General features: G+C 40.6%; 2 protein-coding genes across 12 annotated transcripts in view; one reads left to right on the top strand and one right to left on the bottom strand.

Moving 5' to 3' along the window:
- The window catches only part of IFT81 (intraflagellar transport 81), a 158,286-nt gene that overhangs the window by 336 nt on the left and 135,305 nt on the right, over positions 1-22,645 (top strand). For 7 of the 10 annotated variants that reach the window (XR_004316785.1, XM_032472215.1, XM_032472220.1 and 4 more), the window contains exon 2: positions 557-645. The gene's annotated coding sequence lies outside the window, so the exon portion shown is untranslated. Of the gene's footprint in view, positions 1-556; positions 660-22,645 lie in introns of all 10 variants that reach the window. The other 3 variants (XM_032472222.1, XM_032472216.1, XM_032472221.1) reach the window with 1 other exon arrangement.
- The window catches only part of P2RX7 (purinergic receptor P2X 7), a 46,194-nt gene continuing 37,903 nt past the window's right edge, over positions 14,355-22,645 (bottom strand). For both annotated transcript variants that reach the window (XM_006178061.3, XM_032472224.1), the window contains exons 10-13: positions 21,672-21,737; positions 21,435-21,584; positions 19,644-19,745; positions 14,355-17,116 (exon numbers count right to left, since the gene is read on the bottom strand). In XM_006178061.3, the coding sequence (XP_006178123.1) occupies positions 16,619-17,116; positions 19,644-19,745; positions 21,435-21,584; positions 21,672-21,737 (816 nt within the window). In that variant the 3' untranslated portion in view covers positions 14,355-16,618. The remainder of the gene's footprint in view (positions 17,117-19,643; positions 19,746-21,434; positions 21,585-21,671; positions 21,738-22,645) is intronic.

A 22,645-nucleotide genomic window follows, 5' to 3' on the forward strand; every position in this document is an offset into this window, starting at 1 on the left:
AATAATGACTGCCCGGAGAGGGCGTGGTGGAACGAGCCACCCCCTCAAAGGAGATGGGCTCTAAGGGGAAGGGTTGACCTCTCCTTCGGAAACGAATGACCCTATCAAGAGAGTCAGGAAGGACCAGTGACCTGAGGGGAGACAGAGCGCTCAAGGAGAGAGTGACCTCCCTCAGGAATGCGATAACCCCCTCAGAGGGGCGGGGAAGGGTAATGAGCGACCCCACTGGAGTGTCCAGGAGTGACCGTGGGTGGGTGCACGGGGCAGGCTAAGAGAAAGAGCAGTCCCTCGGCAAGTGCAAAATCAGGCAGCTGTAATGGGGCGCAGCGCTGCCTTCTCAACCGCTGGGGGAAAAGCTTAAATATCCAGAACCCTAGGAGCCCCTGGTGGAGTCACACACGCAATAAAATACCCCTCTTGGAATTGAAGCCAGGTCACATCCCTATTCCAATTCAGATGCTTCCTTAGTTGCAGGACAGGGGAGGACGCAGCCTGAGCCTTGTGAGGGGTTTCTGTAACCATTCTTGGCACTGAGAACGTTTTATCATAACTTTAGGGAGAATTGGAAAATAGAGGGAAGGTGGAAGAATCGCCCACAGTTTCACTACTTGAACATAATTTCCCACGTTTGTTCATTCCCGTCAGGTATGTTTTCATAGGTAGGTTTTATATTTAGTTTCATTAATTCATTCAACAAGTATTAATAAGCACCTTCAATATACCAGGCACTGTCCAGTGAACAGAACAAACCTAAACATCGTGTCTTCGTGACTAACAAAATCTAGCAGATAATTGTGTATACAAATTTAATTTGTAGTCATAGTCAACGATGGTGCTTTTCAATTCCTGATTCACACTACTTGTTTTCCATGTTACTGCAGACTTGTCATAACTATAATTTTTAATCTATGAATTGAAAAGACTTTGGCTATGATGCTAGGTTCCAAGAGATGAAAAATGTACTGTCACCGGTAATGGGGGCATTAAAACAAATGTTTGTATGAATGTAGCAAATTAGAGGTGTGAGGCACTGCCTGAGGCCACCAGTGCTAAATAAAGAGCCCAATTAAAAAAAAAAAAAAGTTCCTACAAAAAGCAGAGCCAAGAACTCCAAAAAGCTCATCAGTCTGGGACCATTTAGTTGAGAGGCCAGCATTGGCTGACCTTGATGCATATTAGGGCATCATTTGGTTGTAGCCTGGTAAGAAAGATAATTACAGTGGCCTCAAGCCACAAAAGGCCAGTCAGATGAAGCTGTATCCTTTGTTCAGGAATATCTTCAATGAAAAAAATGTTTAAATTAGATGTTCAGGCATTTATAGATTCATGAGTCACTTATTTGGCACATAGACATTGTGAAATACGTCATTGTATAACATGACAGCTACATGTGCTCCAAATGTATAATTATACGCACCTCCAGAAACAGCGCATCCCCTAAATAAAGAACAAGTTGGTAGCAAAAGTAAGGAATAAATTACTTTATAATCTTACTGTTATTTTCTCCATGGAGTCCTTGCAACTGAAGCCATTGTGGAACATAAAAGAAAAAAAAACCTGACTCTTATCTAAAAGGCCATATGCTGGTCATATCTGCTAGATCAGTGCATCTCAACTTTATCAGACCCAATGTCCCTTTAAAATGAAATATTTTCTGATATCCTGTTAGGAGCCCTAAAAGAAATTATTATGAAATATAAGCTGTCTACATTTATATATATATTTTCATAATAATTAATGTTTGGCTTTTCCTGTGCTTGTTGGCCATTTGTACGTCTTTGGAGAAATGTCTGATCAGATCCTTTGCCCACTTTTAAACTGGGTTATTTGTCTATTTTTAGTTGTAAGAGTTCTTTATATATTCCAGGTGCAATTCCTTATCAGATACGTGATCTGCAAATGTTTTTCCCCATTCAGTGGGTAGGGAGAATTACACCTTGTTGAAATGGAGAAAATGGGAAGTATGATATTCTTGCAGGTGAACTGTACCTTTTTCTGTAATTGGGTCTTGAAATCTCAGCACATTTGACACTTGGTTTTTAGGATGTAAAAAGACAGACACTACATCCTTTGATAGGCAACAGAGAATAGAAGGTGGATAGGGAAAAATGCCTATGAATACAAGAAGTGATGGAGTAGTTTTGAGGGATTGTACCTGATATTACTGAAAAACGGAGGCGTTCAGGAGTGGATACGATGTGTGCCAGGCACTGGGATATATATAAGATTCTGTATTATGCAACCTTAGGTGAATTATTTACTTTTTGGGAGTCTGTTTCTTTATATGTAAAATGGGAATCAGTGTTACTGTGTCAAGTATGAAGTCATCTTTATGATAGTAATAACAACAACTAAAAGTTTTATAGGCTTCCTTTCATTCAGTCTCATATGAACCATGAGGTGGGCACCGAGGAGTAAAACTGAGACTTAGAATCTGCAAGCGGTTGAGTCAGGATTTGCATACATGTCTATATGATCCCAGAACCTTTGCTCTTAACTGTTACATTATATAGTTTTTAAATGCTGTGAAGTTATTTTTGTCCACTCTAAACATCGTGTTATATTATGTGGGACTATTTTTATGGTTCCATTGCTTGGTGTGTAATGTAAGTTTAAGGGATAATGAGGATTGTGGGGGTTACCTTGAAATGGGAGAAGTCGTGCTCGTGGAGATGATAGTTGTTGGAACCCCCATACGTTTCATCATGTTCCCTAATATTAGCATAAGGTATAATCAAATATCTTTTCAAATTTACTTAGAAACTGTTACGTACCTAAATATTTGGAAAGATTACCCTCAGGAAAATAAGACCCAAAGATACAGTCCCGTTCATGTCAAGTCTGATTACTGTCTAAGATGATGTCAGTAATTACTGTGGGAGGCAGAATAATGACCCCGCCTGAGGATATCCATGTGCTAATCCCCAGAACCTCTGAATACGTTACCTTATATGGCAAAAGGGACTTTGCAGATGTGATTAAGTTAAGATATTTGAGATGGGGAGAGTGTCTTGGATTATCCAGATGAGTTTAATGACAAGGGTTCTTAAAAAATGGAAGAGAGGGGCTGAAGAGTCAGAGTCAGCAAAGACCTGTGACAACAGAAGTGTGATACTGCTAGTTGTAGGCCCTGAGCAAAGCAGTGAAGCTGGAAGCCAGGAGACGTGAATTCCCTCCAGTGCTTCCAGAAGGAGCACAGCCCTGCCAGCACCTTGATTTTAGCCCACAAGACCCATTTTGGATTTCTGATCTCCAGAACTGTAAAGTAATCCATTTGTATTTTCTAAAGCCACTAAATTCATGGCGGTTTGTTAGTGCACCAAAAGGAAACTAATATAGTTAGCTAACTCCATAGAAACATTATAAACATAAGATTCTTAATTCAGTTAAGTTACAAAGAATTTAATTTACTAACTTTAGTCATTAATCTTTGGACAGTTTGATTTATTTTCTTTTGGAAGGATTTTGCTGTGTGTTTTTCTACATATACTTAAATACGTGACAAGAGACCAGAGCTTGAGGGAGAAGTACAAAGCTAACTCAGTTAGGAAAATCATCATCTGCCCCCACAAAATATTTTTTATAAGCATAGAAAATAAATCTCTCGCCCAAACAAAATAAGAGCTTAAAAAAATTCAAGACTGTGTGAATTTAGATTTTTTTTCACTTAAAAATTAAGTGGAAAAATAAAGATTTTTTTAACAGTAGAAATGTTTCCCTCACTTAGTGTTCTTTGTGACATTTTTGTGGAAACTAGATGGGAATCCTACTCAGTGGTAGAAAAAAACTGATACTATGATAGGTAATGCAAAGAGACACAGGTTGCAAAGGGCATATTTTTAACTTGAAAAGTTTACAGCACATTGAATCCCACTCAGGGTGTCTTGCTGCGTATGGTACAGCTTCAAGCAAGGGAGGTAAATCCTTAGGTGATTGATAAACGTACTAGTTTGCCTGGGACTGAGAAATTTCCTAGGACATGCGACTTTGAGCGCTAAAACTGGGAGAGTCTCGGCAAACAGGATGAGTGGGTGACCCCCGGGAGGTGTAAGTCAACTAGCTTCAGGAAGGCTCATGATAGCATAGATTGTGGGCCAGAGCCCTGCAGGCCATTGACACGCCCCCCTACTCCCTTTGTCTGCCTCAAGCTTCACTCTCTGGAGACTGGTGCTGGTTAAACCAGAATTAGACCTGTTTGAAAAAGATAAAGGTCTTTTGCAAGAAGCAGGGAGGCTTTACAAGAAATGTAGCCTCTAAACCACACTTCTCCTAAGTTTTGTGTCAGCGTCAAGCTTTCTTGGAAGTCTGGTTAAAAATGAAACAAAACAACAACAAAAAGCGTCAAATGTGACTTATAATGAAAACCCACTTCTCCACTATTGAAGACAGTTTTTTGAAATATATAGACTGTCTTTCCCACCCTCCACTCCCCAAATTATTGGAGTATTAGTCAAATAAACAATCTCTAGCAGATTGAAATACAGCACAGTGGAAATTCAGGTTTCTTTGTCTCTGCACAGCAGTTTCTGTTTTCAAAACCACCTTTATGTGAGTGATACTCAGAACCCCTTTTTACAGTTCAGCCTCATTCATGTTTTACAGAACGTTCTGGAGGTCTTGCTTTTTCCAGTTACTTGGCCTCTCTCTGTCGTAAGAGATTTCTCTTGATAATTGGTGGCTAGGAGAGAACGAAAGCACAGAGGGAAGGAAGGACTCATCAGACTCCAAAATCATCACCCTGATAATAATGACATTTTGAATTTCCGTTGTCTGAGTGCAGACAAGGATAACCTCTAAGTTCATGTTAGTAAGTCACAAAGCATTCTTTTGGGATTTTGCCAGTTCTTTTCTATCCTTAAGTGTAGTACCTGCAAATTCAGTGAACACTATGCATCTGAGTAGTTTCATATATTAAAACTCTCAGTGTTAGGTGTGTGTGACGTGAGCCGTGCTGAGGTACATGAGATGTGTAAGTCAGTACAACCAACAGGAAGTGTTTATTGAGGGTAGCCTTCTGTCTGTCTGGTTGCTTCCCTTTTTCCATTTTTTTCCATTTCCCTGCCAGTAGGAAATTCCATGGAAAGTGGGGTGACAAACAGCAGTCACTTTCTTTAGGTCAGATGAAGGTAAGGGTTGCCTCTTTCCTGCCCTGAGAATTATTTAGAATGCTCATCTCCTCCTGCTCCCTGCATCCAGCCTCTTTACTGCAGGTGAAACACCCTTAGCTTCAGCCTTCTTTTTGCCTAGATCTGCCATTTGGCTTTGGTTTTGGTCTCAGCTGTTGCAAGGCCAAGTCGTCAAATGACTACCTCACACCGTTTCTGGCCTCTCTGAACTCGTACGCGATCAATGAATGTGGAATCACATGAGTAACTATCATCTCTGGTCAGTATCAGTGATATGAATGAGGCCTGTCATTGGAATATGGTATTAATACATGAATGTTCACTTTCAAATGTAGGGGAGCATTCCAGTTATAACTGAGTGAAAAAAGTCTCCTTAGGTACTTTTTATGTTGTAATTTTATCAGTGGTGTAAGTATCTATTTAGATTTGTTATTGGTAAAATAATGATTGGAAACTTTTATTTTAAAAATAGTAAGAACTTAGAAATAGTTATAATAGAAAAATCAATGGACAGACTATTAAGAGAGATTTTAGTTGACTAGATAATAGTTTGGATAACAATGAAGGCCTAAAGATGTTAGAAATCTAAAATAGGAATGAAAAATAATTTTTCACTTGCTCTTGAAAATATTCAGAAAGTATCTTCAAGTAGTGCACAAAGCTGGCATTTTTTTCAGTGAAATTATATCATCATCGTCAACCCAGTTTTCAAGTATGGAAGTTGAAGAAGACAGACGTTTTTACCATGGTCGTGTAGTATCTAGGAGGGAGGAAAATTGAATGGTCTGGTGGCAACATCACTATCAACAGTGTCTTGTTCTGGCAGAGCAGCCAAAAAATATCTTAGCTCCATCTTCGAACAGTTGAAAGCGAGCATTTAATCAATATCCAAATGATTAGTGGGGCAATCACAGGAGCAGCCCTAAGGACTAAATGCTCTTATATTATAAAGATCAAACTCTCAAATTTGATTGGTAAAGTATAATAATAAAATTGACATAATAACTAAATATTTGGAAAATTTTTCATATTTATTCTTGTACTATGGCAGTAGTATTTGGCTTTGATTATTGATTTTAACACTCAGCCATTTGGCCAAATGTGTGTTTGGTACTCCTTTACTTTTTTATTAATTTTTTAAATTGAAGTGAAATGATAAAGTTAACCATTTAAAAATTGGACAATTCAGTGGCATTTAGTAAATTTACAGTGTTGTGCAATCACCACCTCCATCTAGTTCCAAAACATTTTCATTACCTTAAAAGAAAACTTGTACCTATTAACCAGTAGCTCCCATTTCCCCTCCCTCCCAGCCCCTGGCAACCACAAATCTGCTCTCTGTCTCTATGGACTCACTTAGTCTGCATGTTTCCTATAAATGAATCATACACGTGACCTTTTGTTTCTGGCTTCTTTGATTTAGCATAATGTTTTTGAGGTTCACCACATTGTAGCATGTATCAGCACTTCAGTCCTTTTTATGGCTAAGTAGTATTCTGCTGTATGGATATATCACATTTTGTAGATGGATATGTCCACATTTGGTTTGCTTCTACCTTTTTGGCTATCGTGACTAGTGCCGCTATGAACATCCATGTACTAGTATTAATTTCAATTGTGTTTTCAGTTCTTTGGGGGGGCTATACCTAAGAGTGGAATTGCAGAGTCATATGATGAATCTGTGTTTCACTTTTTAAGGGACCACCAAACTGTTTTCCTTCTTTACTCTTCATCCTCAGAATTTGTGCACACTTGTGGCCCACTGAGCCAGAAATTCATAGTTTATTTGAGAGGCTCCAGAGATTACTACATTAACACTGTGCCATTGGTGTGATCAGATCCCAGAGACTTTCAGCAGTATTCCTTTGCAGTTGTCCTTGTCCCTGGGCAAATCTGCTGAAGACAAAAAATACCTGGGTTGGGATGAACTTATCTGACATCATTGTGCTGCCTTCTTGGGGACATTCATCTGTACATTCATCAAGTAGTGACACAGTGTGTGGTGTTTATCTGTGAACCAAACAAACAAAAATCTCTGCCTCAAGGAATTTATATTCCAGTGCTAGGAGACAGATAATAGACAATAAAAATACTAAGTAAGGGCAGTCAGAGGGAAAGCCATGCAAATTTATTAGCACATGATTGTTTAGAATTGTCTTAATATTTAAAAAGAAGACTCTATTGTGAATGTCATTATGTTCTACTTCTTATGTTACGGTTTTTTTGCTTTGTTTCCTTTTTCTTAGACACAACTCCAGCAAGCCTTCTTATTCATCTTTTTATAGAACCAGCTTTTAGCTTTGTTAATTGTCTCTTCTGTATTTCGTTGATTTCTGCCCTAATAGTTATTTCCTTCTTGGTTTTTTGCAGTTGGTTCTGCTACTCTTTTCCAGTGTTTGAGCTGCATTTTTAGCTCATGTCTGTTTTTACCTTTCTTGTTTCCTGATGAATGTATATAAAGCTACAAATCTTCCTTTAAATAGTGCTTTCAGTCTGTCTCACCAAATTAGGCATGTGGTGTTTTCACTGTCATCCAATTTAAAATATTTCCAAGAGACACTTAACAATATTTTATCTGGTTTCCAAATATTTTTAAAATTTATCTTTTAAAAGTTAACTGCAAATTTCATTGAAATACAGTTGGAGAACTGATGGGTATCATAGTGTTCATTAGGAATATACTGAAGGAGATACATGCTCTAATGCATGTCTGTTTCTGTAAGTGTTCCTTGTGCACCCTAAAAGAATATGATTCTCAGTTGGGTGTTGAATTCTCTATGTATCTGTTAGCTGAGGGAGGCTCTCTCTAAGGAAGTACATTTGAGCTGAGATCTGAATGTCAGGAAAGGGCCACCTCTCTGAAAATCTGGGGGGAAAGGATCCCAGGCAGAGGGAACAGCAAGTACAAAGGCCCTGAGGTAGGAATGAGCTCGGTGTGTACCAGGCACAGAAAAAAGGCCTGGCATAGTGGGCAAGGAGGAGAGGGAGGCAAGGTGAGATCCTGACAGGTAGTCAAGGGCCAGATCAGGTAGGGCCTCAGAGGCCATGGGATGGACTTTTGATTTTAATTAACACAGTAAATTCTTCCCAGGTGATGTGCTATGCACTTTATGTGAACTTGATGTCAGGTACAAATTGATCACATTTTATACAATGGAGGAAGCATTTTGACATTAAAAGTACCATAGAGATCATAGTTAGTCTAGTCCTTTTCTCTTGCAAGTAAGAAAACTAAGATGAGGTTTAGAGAGGTCTCACAGCTAGTCAGTTGAAAGCCAGGCTTTGGATAATCTCCTAAAAGGGAGGACTCCAGGGGGAGGGTATAGTTCAAGTGGTAGAGCGTGTGTCTAGCATGCAGGAGGTCCTGAGTTCAATCCTAAGTACCACCATCAAAAAACTAAATAAATAAACCTAATGACCTCTCCCTTGCAAAAAAAAAAAAAAAAAAGACAAAAGAAAAAAATAAAAGGGAGGACTCCATTTTTATATAATTTTATTCAAATGTTATTGAAAGGTATCTTAGCTTGTTATGACCCCTTTGTAATGCAAAAATCACACCTGCCCATCCCATTTACTTATTTTGTTAGTGTGGAGTTTATAGATTGGGTTTACTCAAGATGCATTTCCCACAGGGACTTCTTCGTCTCCTCCAACGTTCTGCTCACTCGAATTTTACCCTTCTCTGCTTCACGTCAGCACTTGGATCTGTTTCTCTGAGGCAGCAGCTTCAGCCCGCCCTATATTCTCCTGGGCGCTGCCATCATCTCCAGGACCACCTGTCCCAGCGTTTTTGTGATGAGGCCTCTGTGGCACATTCAGAAACTGCCGCATCGCCAAGGCACTCACAGTAATTGCCTGTCGGCACTGCCTGGCCGCGTGTGGGTTTTCTCACCTTACCCCTCTTGGAGGCCAGGCCATTTTGCTCGCTCAGCGGCACAGGAGCTAGTGTGGATGTGCCCCGAGTAAGCAAAAGCGGATTCCAGGTGCTGCGCCAGGCAGCACCTGGAATCACAGGGCACGTTCGATGCCTCCCTGCCTGTGAGCCCAGCTCCACACGGGCATCAGCAAGGCCTTTGGGAACCTCGTCCTTTAGTGCTTTATTGGAAGCTGAAGGCAGATTTATTCCCATCAGAAAAGTAAACATTTTTTCCCTGATAATAAGTGGCAGAGTCAATGCCTCAGGCAAGGTCAGTTCCTCAAATTCCCCCCTAAGAAACCCAAAGGTAAGGTTTATATTCACCAGCCCCTGGCTTATCCCTTCTTCCTTGCAAATCCTCATAAATATCGTTCTCCTGGCTTACTGGCCAGGCTGGGAATCTCCACTGGAATATCTTCTTACAAGACACATTTCTATGCGTTTGGAGGGCACGAGGAAATACGAATGACAAGCTGACCCAAGTCTCCAATTGAGACTCAGACTGAAAGAGTCTAGATGCTGCAAAAAAGTATATGTTTTTTAATGATATAAGGAAATTTCCACAAAACAAAAATCCCATAGTTGCCTAAGCATTCATTTTTGTTTTTGTTGATTTTAAAAATTTATGGTAAATATATATAACATAAATTTAACAAATTTAACTATTTTTCAGTGTACAATTTAGTGGCATTCAGTACATTCACAGTGCTGCACAGCCAAAGCCATTATCATTTCCAGAACCTTTTCATCATCAAAAGCTTTGAACCCATTAAATACTAATTCTTCATTTCCTTCACCACCCCCCCAGCCCCTAATAAACTTTATTCTACTTTCTGTCTGTTCTGGATATTTCATATCACTAGAATCATACAGTATGTGGTCTTTTATATCTGGCTTCACTTAGCATAACGTTTTCAAGGTTCATCGACATTGCAGCATGTGCCAGTACTTTGCTCCTTTTTCATAGCCAAATAATATTCCATTGCATGGTTGTATTTTATTTATCTGTTCATCTGTTGATGGATACTTGGGTTGTTTCCATCTTTTGGCTACTGTCAGTAGTGCTGCTGTGAACATTTGTGTACAAGTATCTCTTTGAGTCTCTGCTTTCAGTTCTTTTGGTTATATACCTAGGAGTGGAATAGCTGGATCATATGGTAATTCTGTATTTAAGTATCTGAGGAACTTAAATATTTAAGGAGCCCATGCATTAAATTTTGTATTCAAATATATTTTTCACAATCAGAAAGAAAGAAGAGAGAGGTATTTGGTAGGGCTGCCATAATAAAGCACCATAGACTGGGTGGCTTAATTACACAAATTTGACATCTAAGAGCAAGGTGTCAGCAGAGTTGGTTTCTTCTAAGACTTCTCTTTGTCTGCTAGATAGCCGTGTTCTCCTTGTACCTTCATATGATCTGTGCCTGTGTCTTAGTCTCCTCTTCTTATAAGGACACCATTCGGAGTGGATTAGGACCTACCCACATGATCTCATTTTACCTTGATTACCTCATTAAAGGCTGCATCTCCAAATACAGCCATTTTCTGAGTTGATGGGGGTTCGGACTTCGACATATCCATTTGGTTGGGCGGGGCGAGATTCGGGCTTTAAGAAGAAGTACAGCGCCAGCCATATGCCAACTCTTAATCGACTCACTCGAAACAATTCATGGTAGTGAAAAACCCAAACGATAGTTTTAAAGCTTGATTTCTGGATTTCAGGAAATGCCATTGACCTTTTCTGTTGTCTCTGAATTTGTCATTATCTGTGACATATTCCAATGAGGCATGAGGTGATTCTTCTTTGTTTTCTTAAATGTACACTCAGGGTTAAAGCTTTTTAATAAATACTTTTAAATAAAGATTGGATGGAATGCGGTCTTTGCAGGAAAAAAAATGAGCTCTCATTAAAGGCTCACACTTCCCTTAAGCAAGAAATGTCATGCAGATTGTGTTCTGCCTTGAACATCTTTCAGTGTCATTTGCTATCCTTCTATGGCATCATTTTAAATAGCTGCATATAATTCTGTTATGTGAGTGCCATAATTTATTTAACCAACCCTCTACGTTGGACTTAAAGGAATTTTGAAAATTCTTTCTCGGATTCTTTTCTCTCTGTCACCAGCACCCAGTTAGTAGTCGAGGCTGCCTATTGAGTCACTCTTAAACGATCCCAGCAGACTTCTGAAGTAATCTTCCTTCTCAGGGTTTCCCCCTTCACCCAATATCCCCGTGGCTGTCTGAAGGATGTTCTTAAGTCACTGCTTTCCTCATATCCCCTGTCAGCCTAAGGAAGACTCCATCTTGACTTTGCAGTTGGTCCAAACACCTCGGCCTCCTTTTTTTTTTTTTTCAAGATTTCCCCAAATCAGCCTCTGTTTAATCTTCATCCACTTTCTTCCCAATCTAGGGAGAAGCCAAGTCTACTTGTAATCTCAGTGTACATCATACTCATTTCTTTGGACCTGGCTGGTGCCACCGGTCCTGTTGGCAATGCCTCTTCTCATCCCACTGAATATTTCCAGTCTTCATCTGGGAGGGGCCAGCTCCCATATCACAAACTTCATAAAGACCCCTGTGATTACTTGTGTCTGTATGATTTTATTTTGCCTTTCTTTGAGCTTCTGTTTCACTGAGATGGGACCACATAGTTTATGAAGCAGTAAGAAAACAAATAAGCCTGTGCCCCTCCCTGGCTGGAGTAGAAGGTAGGGACTTTTTCATAAATGTCCCAGTCACACTGGCCATCTGACAGTTCTTGGAACACACTTATTTCCTCTCTGCTTCAGTGCTTGCTGTCCCTTTGCCTGAAATGCCCTGCCTCCAACTGGTCACGGTCAGTTCGTTCTTGACATTCAGATCTAGCTGAAATGTCACTTCCTTGGAGAGGCCATTCGTGACCCCTACCAGAAGTAACTCCATTGTTTTTATCATAGCACACTGCATATTTCTTTCAGACCCTTAATCCCAGGCACTTCTCATCTCCTTTCTCTACACATTGCTCTCCTATCTTCCCCGCTGCTCCTGACCTCAAGGAGAGCCTGTCTTGTTCACTTGTTTATCCCGGCACCTGAACAGTGCCAGGGTGCTCAGTAGATGTTTGCTGAATGAATTGGTGAGATTGGATGGAATGCGGAAAGAGAAGGGAGACGGGAGATGTTGAGGGCATCCCTTGGGTTTCTGCCTTGGCAAATTGAGCTAATGGCAGGTGGTGCTACTAACCAAGCTTGGGAGTTCTAGAAGAGCACATGTGGGTGGAATGGAAGAAGCAGAGACAGCGATTTCTCCTTGGTATCTGTTTGAGTTGCCTCTGAACTATTTAAGAAGAATGTCCACAGATGGTTAAATATATGGGTTTAGAGCTTGGGAGTGATGCTTGGGTGCCGTCCAAATAATGATCATGGCTAGCATCACTAGACATGGTTAACACTTTAAATGGTAATAGTAGCTCACATTTATTGAGTGCTTGCTCTGTGCCAGGCAGTGTGCTAAGTGCTTTACATACATTTACATTAAGAAAATTTAATATTTAATATAACCCTTGGACACAAAGATACAGCTGAGGTTTCTAAGGATTGGATAAACTGCCTGAGGCCACTTGGCTAGTTAGAGGGCGAACTAGGGTTTGAACCCGGGTGATCTGTTTCCAGTGTCCCAGCTCTTCCCCACTGCACCATTGCGCTGGAATAGGCATGAAGGGACACACGATCAAGAGGTGCCCTTTGTCTTTGAGTAGCTTCTTGTTTGCTTGGGGAAATCAAATATAACTCGTAACTTACTATACCCATCAGGCTCGCCTGAGGCCCTTATCCAAGCCTGTCAGCTATGGCAGTTATTTGATTAAAATAACGAGTCAGTTTTGGCTTCCTCCTCTGATTCCTGAAGACTCAGGTTCATGTGACCTTCATAATTCATGAAGAAGAACTAATGATGTTGGCAATGCAAAATCCTCTCCACAGATCGTCATCTGTTTTGGAAACATGATGCATATAGCCCTTATGGGACTGAAAAAGAGGAAACTGAAAGATCACAGTAGAAGTGAAAGAAGATAGTGATGTCTACTTCCATTCAAAAAAGAGCAGAAGGATTTCAGTCAGGGGACACTCAGGGATTCCCAGAATGATGACTGCATGGGGTTAGAATATGGGTTGAGAAACATACAAGCAGCAGAAAGTGTATGTTCACAGTTCACCAGATGGCTAATTTGCATAAATGGGGGTAGTGGTCCCAGTTCCTTGTGGGCTCGAGGAGGCAAGGCTTTGTGCAGACAGTGATTCTGCACAGAAGCCTAAGCCAAGCCTCTAATTTTTGAGGGCAACTGGAATTAAGAGTCCCTTAGTCACCTTCTCTTCACATCTCCGTGAGAGCAGCAATCTCATCTATCACTGGTCTCTGGTAAGTGCCTAAAAGAAAACTCCTGTTTACTTGCACTCCAGTTGTAAAAATTCTGACACCTAATGTGTATGGGGTTTTCCCACGCCAACTTTCCAGCTCCCCAGACACCAATTGGGTGTCTTGCAATTCAGTTGTGACATTAATTACCTGGAGTTAGCATAGACCCCATAGGTTAAGGGCTCAGGCCCGCAAAATGATCCCCCACTTCGGACACCAGTCACATGTCCAAGGTTGTCACCTATACTTCTGACCAACTGATTATAAACTGGAGGTTCCTATAACCCCCTCCTCAGTTTCAGTAGTTTGCTGTAGTGGCTCGTAGAATGCAAGGAAACACTTACATTTACCCGCTTATTATAAAGGATATAATAAAAGATACAGATGAAGAGGTACACAGGGTGAGGGCCAGAAGGGTCCTGAGTGCAGAAGCTTTTGTCCCTGTGGAGTTGGGGGGTACCGCCCTCCCAGCATGTGGATGTGTTCATCAGTATGGAAGCTTTCCTAACCCCATAGTGTAGGGATTTTTATGGAGGCTCCATCACAAAGGTACAATCAATTATTAACTCAATTTCCAACCCCTCCCCACCCTGGAGGATGAGGGGAGAGGACTGAAAGTTTCAGGCTTCTAATCATAGCTTGATCTTTCTGGTGACCAGCCCTCATCCTGAAGTTATCCAGGAGCCTACCAAGAGTGGCCTCATTAAAACGTGGGACTGTTCTATCACCCAGGAAATCCCACGGGATTCAGGAGCTCTGTGTCAGGAACAGGGGCCATAGACCAAACATGTATCTTAGTAGATCAGTGTCTTGAATGAATGTGTCAAATAATGAGCTAACTGATTTGGGGGGCTTCGGAGAAAAGAAAGTAAAAGGAATAAATACTTCAATAGATGTGATTTACACACTGTGTGTGTGTGTGTGGTTTTTTTTTTTTTTAATTATCAAAACAGTCAAGACATCTACATTGCCAAGCTAGAATTAGGAAGGTTTTTAAAATGGTTCCCTCTAAAGAGAAGAATGCAAGTCCATTACCAATTCTACATGAAATCAGGCAGAATTACAAGAAAGCAGATCTCTGATACACAGATGAAGCAGTGAATACTGTGCAGTTACTATTACAGAAGAATGAATTTAAGTACAGAAAACCAGATCTTACAAAATGTGACTTTCCTTGAGATGCCTTTGGCAATGACACTCTTTTATACAGTAGACTAAAAATAAGAATATCAATATGACACGTGTTATTATAGGAAGTGTCAGACATTTTACACACGGTTGATTAACACATCACCCTCTCACCCAGAGCATCTGGGAAAGGTGAAGGAAACAGTAGGTGGATCCAGTGATTATTTGTCATTCCAAATTCTGACTCCATCTGGGGCTCCACAAGGTGATAGAAGCACATTAGAAATAAGGCACTAAAAAAATCACATCCGTAAGCTCAGAGGCCAGAGAGTGGAAGTCTGTAGCACTTACATAGGAGTCTTGGAGTTAAAAATTTAAATTCTGAAGAAGTCCTATATAGTCCGCTTTTCAAAAATATCTCTGAAAGGTGGTAAAAATGAGGGTTAAATCTGGCTTAATTAACTTGATTCCTGAGTTTAACACCAGATAAAACCCTGGGTCAAAAAAGAAGGTTTTTGTTTCTGTTACTTTACATTAATACAGTAGAAAGCTAATGACTTTTTTAAAGTATCCAAAGTGGTAAATCTTAGAGTACATATAAAAAAACTCACAGATCCTTCATTGGTCACAGTTTTGGATAGTGGTCTCTATTTATTCTTTAAAATAGTTGTTGTTTAGGAACAGTTCTAGAGCCAAAGCCACGAAAAGGAAATCTGTTTTCATACTCTTAGCAGTTGATATACAGAAATGGTAAAAGGTTTGAGTGTGAGTTGCTTTTTAAGTAGTATCCAGACTGCATCCATTGTAACTGGCTGCAAAGTACTGAATGTAAAAGGCATAAAGGTGGCTTTTTGCAGTTTGTAACAGCAGTAGTTAACTTCCAGTCATAGAAACGTGATGTGGATCGGAAAGTTTTGCGTAGCTCAGCCGTTAGATTTGATGGGTTCCAGATTTGATGGACTGGTGTGAATTACCTGATTTGGTCTGCGGCTCTCCTAGAACTCCAGAAGAAACCTAAGCCACTGAAGGTCTCCAGGGATGGTCCAGGCTCCCTAAGAACCTTAGAACCAGGGAAGGTGTGAGCTGAGTCTGTGTCCCATGAATCAGGCTTGTTCTCTGTCCCAGTTATCTGTTGCTGTGTTAACAAACAAACCCAAACATAGTGGCTTAAAATAACAGTTGTGTTCTGTGGGTTCACTGGGCAGCTCTCACTGGGGTGTGTCATGAAGTTGCAGTCATATGTTAGCAGGGTCTGGAATCATCTGAAGTCTGCTCCTCTCCCATGTCCAGTGACTGGGCTTGGATGGCTTGAATGCTGGGGGCTGGTTAGGCATCTCTCCTCTCCACTTGGCTGCTTGGGTTCCTCACAGCAGGGCAGACTCAGGATAGTCAGACTTTTATCTGGGACCTGGCTTCCTTCAGAGCAAGAGGTTCAAGGGACAGAAAGTGGAAGCTGACTGCATCTTAAGACCAAGACCCTGAACCTGACCTAGCATCACTTTATCGCTGGATAAAGTCCTCAGAGCTACCAAGACACATGGGGAGGGGATGTAACCCTCAGGTCCTGTGGGACAAATACCAAAAAATTTGTGGCTTTTAATTCTCTTCATTCTTCAGCCAGGACCCAGAGGGTTTGTTCTTGGTTGGACATCATCCTCGTCTCACCTCAAAATGAGCTGCTTTGTATTCATGTAGCTCTTTATGCATTAACAAGAAAGTTCATGTACACAGTCTCAATTTGCTTTCCCAGTATCCCTGCAAAATAGTAGGCTGGATAATAAGGCAACTGAGGTACAGAGGTTAAAGGCCTAGGACCACACAGCTTCCTAGGGACAGAATGGAGAGAGAAATCTGAATCTCTTGACTCTCAGTCTATGCTGAGGGATTCTGGTTTACTTGTTTGTTTATTCGGGTCAGTTTGCTCTCTGACACATACAGAGCTGGGGGAGAGGAAAGCACATATCCCTTTGGCTGAAAATCTGGACACAGATCTTTGCAGGTGAAGCTCAAGATGCAAGCAAAGGTGATGTTAATATGACTGCTTGGCCCTGTGCTATCAGCAAGGACTCTTGAAGCCACTGTACTGGCCTTCACTCTTGGGAAACTCTCTCCGGATCCTCCAACGGCAGCAGCTGGGCAGGATGGCAAAGTCGGCCATGTCCTGGGAGCCAAAGCGCCAGAGGGCGTAGCGCCTGTAGGCGCAGTGCCGCAGCCGGCGGTTGGTAGAATCCGCATCCAGCACAAGCAAGGGCTCCTGGTAGTGCAGGAGGAACTGCAGGACCTGTCTGGACAGAATGAGCCGCCTGAACGGCTCTGAGGTGGTGATACAGGCACCCTGCTTCTTCCGACAGCATAGCTCCTCCAAGCATCTGTGGCTTTCAGGGAGTTGGGATGGAAGGCAATTTCCACACTGGCACCAAACCGGGCAGTCACTGGATCTAGGAATCACCTCTTTGCTCAGCAGCTGGATGGCCTCTGGTTCTCCAGGAATGGGGGCTGGGTCGTGAAGAGACAGAGGCAGCGTGGACAAGTCTGTGAAGTCCATTGGAGGTCTCTGAAAAAGTCAAGTTTTCAAACCCTTCATCAGTGACAACCCCCTGTGGTTCTAGGCTCTTTAATTTTATTATTAACTTATAAAATTACATTTAATATTACATTAATACTAGTGGCTATCATTTATTAAATGTATGTATCAGGACTGTGCTAGTGTTTTGCAAGCATTGCCTCATTTCAGCTTTTGAAGAACCTCTTGAGATATGTGTCCTGATCTCCATTTTGCAAATTTGGAAAATTAAATTCAGAAAAGCCAGGCCTCAATACCGATGTAACCTTTTCAAAGAGACCTTCTTGCCCTGACCATTTGATCTAGGTAGTTCCCCTCCTCCCAGGTCGTTCTCTTATGACATAATGTATTCTGTGTTCTTCATAGTACTTATCACCATCTGAAATGATCTTTTTAATTGATATGTTTACTTGGTGATTTTTCCACGTGAGCAGGGGCCCTGTTTGCTTTGTTTACTGCCTGTATCCCCAGTGCCTAGGACAGTGCCCAGCACGCAGTAGACAGTAAATACTTGTTGACTGAGCTCCATTTTCTTCTTTCTCACCATGCTCCCTCTTCTAAAAAAATCCATTCATTATCCTCCAAGAGAAGTTGCTGTAATCGCTATCATTTGTGTCTATCCTTTGTGACATATACCTTCTTTCACCAAATGAAATCTGAGTCAGATACACTGAAACTGAATATTTCTTGTACATGCATGTTCACAGCAGCACCATTTGGAATAGCCAAAGGGTGAAAACAACCCAAGTGTCCATCAATGGATGAATGGATTAAAAAAAAGTTATATTCATACAGTGGAATATTATTCAGCTATAAAAAGGGATGAAGTACTGACAAATGCTAAACATGGATGTTTAGCTAAATATGGATGGAACCTTGAAGATATTATACTATATTATACCTTGAAGATATTATACTATATACTATTATAAAGAAGCCAGACACAAAATGACAAATAGTGTATGATTCAGTTTATATGAAATGTTCAAAATAGGCAAACCCACGGAGTCATAAAGCAGATTAGTGGTTGCCAAGAACTGGGGAGAAGTGGATGAGGAGTGGCTGCTAAATGGATATAAGGCTTCCTTTTGGGGTGATGAAAAAGTTCTGAAAGTAGAGAGTGGTGCTGGTTGCACAGCATTGTGTGTATACTACATGTCACTGAATTGTACACTTTAAAATGGTTAAAATGGTAAATTTTGTAATGTGTATTTTACCCGCCACCACACCCCCCCTTCTTGAGTTCACTTTATACCCAGACCTAACAAGAACATTACCAGAATGGAAAATTTTTGGCCAGTCTCTCTCAAGAAGAGATGTAAAAATCTTAAATACTAGTGATTTGAATCCAGCAATAAGTACAAAGAATAATAAATCACATTTAAACTGATTTTATTGCAGGAATGCAAGGTTAGCTTATATACTGATTTGAAAACCAATCAGTATAATTCACCATGTAACAGAAAAAAAGAAAACTCACTGATTATTTGAAAAGAAGAAAAAAAATTGTTTTAAAATTCAATATCTACTCATGATAAAAATTTTTAGCAAACTAGGAACAGAGGGGAATTTTCTTAATCTGACAGAGCATTCTTTAAAAACCTATAGTAAGTACAATAGTGAAATAAAAAACTTTCTTCATAAAATAGGGAATGAGACAAGATGCCTGCTATTATCACTTCTATTTGATTTTGTGCTGGAGGTCCTAACACATGTAGTAAGCACCTGGAGCTGGAGGAGGCAAGAAGGGAACCTCCCCTGGAGCCTTCAATGGGAGCACGGCCCTGCCAACACGTTGGCCTCAGACTTCTAGACTACAGAACTGGGAGAGAATAAATTTTTATTGTTTGAAGCTACCTAATTTGCAGTAATTTATTATGGCAACTGCGGAAAACTCATACAGTTAGTGAAGAGGTCCAGCAGCCAAAACTGCGAGGGGAGAGTGTGAATTAGAACTTTAGAGAACTACCAAAACTAACACACACCTGCCTTATGACTCAGCAGTTCCACTCTTAGGTGCCGTATGTTTACCACAGCAGCATCATTGGCATGCATCCCAAACTGGAAACTACCCAAATGTCTATCAACAGCAGAATGGACAAATAAATTGGATATTTATAAAACGGAAATTATAGAACAGTGAGAGTGAACCATGGCTGTATACAACGTCATGGATCACTCTCACAAAAATAACATTGAGTGAAAGAAGCCAGACCACTCAACGGGGTATATACTGGATACATACTATAGGATTCAAATTTTATAAAATTTTAGAAGAGGTAAAACTAACCTTTGAATACAGGATGATGACTACTTTTAAGGGAAGGTAGTGATTGGGTGGAGGCATGAGAGGGACTTTTGCTAGTAATGCTTTTAAAATCTGGGTGCTGGTTACATGTGTTACATGTAGTTTACTTCGTTAAGTCATCAATTGTGATTTATACAAATTTCTAGATGTATTTATATTTAATAGTAAGTTTTCTTAAAAAAAAAAAAAAGACTAAATATCTTAACTTACTGGGACTTCTTCGCCTTTGACATCTTGCAGACTTCTCCCAAGTAGCCTCTGGTCTACCATCCTAATGTGGGATTCATCCACAAAGGACACATATTTTAATGTCTAGGAAATAAAAAATTTAGTTCAGAGTTATCAAGAATTGCATATCTGAACATATCTAAAGGCAACCAAATGACAAACTGTTAAACAGGCTAACCAAAAACTCTTGCTAACCAAGAATGAATGATTCAGAGTCTAAATGTAAATCAGAAATAGAACCCCAAACACCTTAATATGTAGATGTGGAGTATCCACAGCTTACTGTCTAATATCTTTAAGTCTTCCAAGTGCCAAGTAAAATTCTTTTGTTGTGTTCCCTCACTTTCAGTTATCTAGGTTGAATATCTCCAGAAAGTTACACTACTGCAACTTAAATTGTTTATGTTTTCATTAAATTTCATCCCATCTTGGGCCATGAAATAGTGATTGATTTTAGTTGCAAAGATGAACTTTTAGTTGCAAACACATGTACAGTGGACAATGAAGCATGCATTCTGCTGCTGGAAAAAGACAGTAATGTTCTTGGAGAAGGGAAAAACAAACAAACCCTCTTTGTTGTTTTAAGTACCAGAGATTTCTCTTTGATTGGAGGAAACCATGGAGTCAGTGTAGTGAATTCCAAACTAATCAAATCAAAACCATACAGACGACCTAAAATTTCCTACTACACCCCCATCCTAGGCTCCTTTCTGGAAGTGATCACTGCTATCGCTTTTGTGAGTGTCTGGTACCTTTTTGTGTACATGTATTGCCCCCTCATATATATGTGTGTGTGCATATGTGTGTATCATACATGTAGAAAATACATAGAATTAGTTTATATATATAGTGTTTTTAAACCTATATATCATACCATATATATTGTTCTATAGTTTGCTTTTTTTCTGCCAACAAATGTCTTGGATATCTGCCCGTGCCTGTACTTATAATGTAGTGGTTATAAACATGGATTCTGAAACCAGCCTGCCTCAGTTGGGATTTCAGCTCTGCCGCTTACTAGCTGAATGACTTTGGGCAAATCATCAAAACTTCCTGTGCCCCGATTTTCTCATCTGTAGAAAGAGGTAGTAGTAGCACGTATCTGTGGTTCTAATAATAATCACATAATCCTATAAACCTACCTGTAGGGTTGTGTGAAGATTCAGTGAGTTAATGTGGGTCTAGCACTGGAAATGCTGTATAAACGTGTGCTCTTATTATGTACATCAATTTTTAAAACTGGTGCCAGGCATTCCTTACTTTGGATTTACCATAGTTTATTTCACCATTCACCTATTGGACATTGGGTAGATGCTTCTCTTCACTGTCACTAACACCGCTGGGATGGACATCTTGTACACGTGTACTGTGTGGGTACCTGCGTGAGGGTTTCTCTAGGGCAGGCGTGGAGAACTGGAAATGTCAGGCTGTAAAGTATGTCCCATTTAAATGGTACTAGATACTGCTAAGTTGTTCTCTGAAGTTGTTACACCTTTTTTTTTTTTTTTTTTTGCTGTACTAATTTAATAATTCAGACAAAATTGACAAATCCTGGAATATAAAAACAACCTTTTTCTGTTATACCTCCAGTTTAGTTTCTGTTCTTTCACAAGAGCAAAGGATTCATCTGAGAGATGATGGATTGGGGTAGAGTCTAGAGACTTATCCTCCATGGGATTACACCTATGATTCTGGCCTTATGTCTGTACATTTATCAGTAATATAACAGACCCGACAGGTGTTTTGGCGTCCCATAGACTCAGTGAGCCTTACCGGCTTTGGCTCCACAATGGACTCACACTTCTTCCTATAGTAGTATTCGTTGACTGCACAGGGCTCACAGCACTTGAAACAGGGATAAATATGAGATCGGCAGTATTTACTTGAGTAAGTGTTGATGAGAAAGTCGATGAACAACGTGGCCTGGGAGAAACCCGGACAAGCACCATGTCAGTGAAATTTCTTTTTGCCAAATAATTTTCATAAAATGTGGGAAAGAGAAGCCCTTACCAAACCAAAGTAGGAAAGGGTTGAGCCAATGTACACGATCAGCTGGATAATGTCAAATTTTCCTCCCTGAAAACAGAGGGGAAAAGGTTACTCGGTTGAAATTCAGAGCAACACTCTTTTGCTCTAGTCAGTAATTGTTAGTTCCAGCAGAGGAGGGAGTCTAGCACCATGAATTTGATAGATGCATCCAGAGTGTTCACGGCAACAGAGATTAAGGAGCCTGAAAATATACCTTCTGCCTCTCAGGATGTGCTTGAAAACATGAATGTTTTAAACAAAGAAGCACTGGAACCCACACACAGAGGAGAACCATTGAAGAAACCTTATTGTTTTTCCATACAAGATGAGGGTTTCAGACGAGCTTTCCCTGAAAGTGGTTTGAGATTACTTTGGAAACAGAGGGAAGGAATGTCTGCACAAATTCTTCCCGTGGTTAGCCCTTGTGGTTTTTATTTTCAGTGTCTTTCTGTCCTCTCGGTGCTAGCCCATTGATTCTTGTGCTTCTTGTCACCATGTTACATAAACAATATGCTGTCGGCTAAAGTGTATGGGTATCTGTTGATATTTGCCTGCCCAGCATCCCCTCGTTCCTTCTTCTAGAGACAGCATGCAAATTTTCCATCGGAGAGCCATGTCTGTCCATACTTGGTCCACGTAGTTTCAGGGAAAGGGGTTAATTCAGGGCTGGTCCAGGACCAACTACTGAGAGTATGACATAACCCTGGTCACAGTGATCAGTCCAGCAGTGACTGTGTGGCTCAGATTGGGCCAGTCAATGCCAACAGCATCTGCTGAGGCCTTTGCTGAAACTCTGGCAGAGATGCTCTCTTTTCATTGAGGTTGCTATGTTAAGATAATCAGTATGTGCTGACACCACCACTTCGAGATGACCCGCTGAGAATGACACCAAAACAGAGAACAGATGTAAGAGATGGAGGGAGGCAGGTTCCTGATGATGTTGTTAAAAACACCTG

This window comes from Camelus ferus, chromosome 32 (genome assembly GCF_009834535.1).
Source record: "Camelus ferus isolate YT-003-E chromosome 32, BCGSAC_Cfer_1.0, whole genome shotgun sequence".
Taxonomy (NCBI): Eukaryota; Metazoa; Chordata; class Mammalia; order Artiodactyla; family Camelidae; genus Camelus; species Camelus ferus.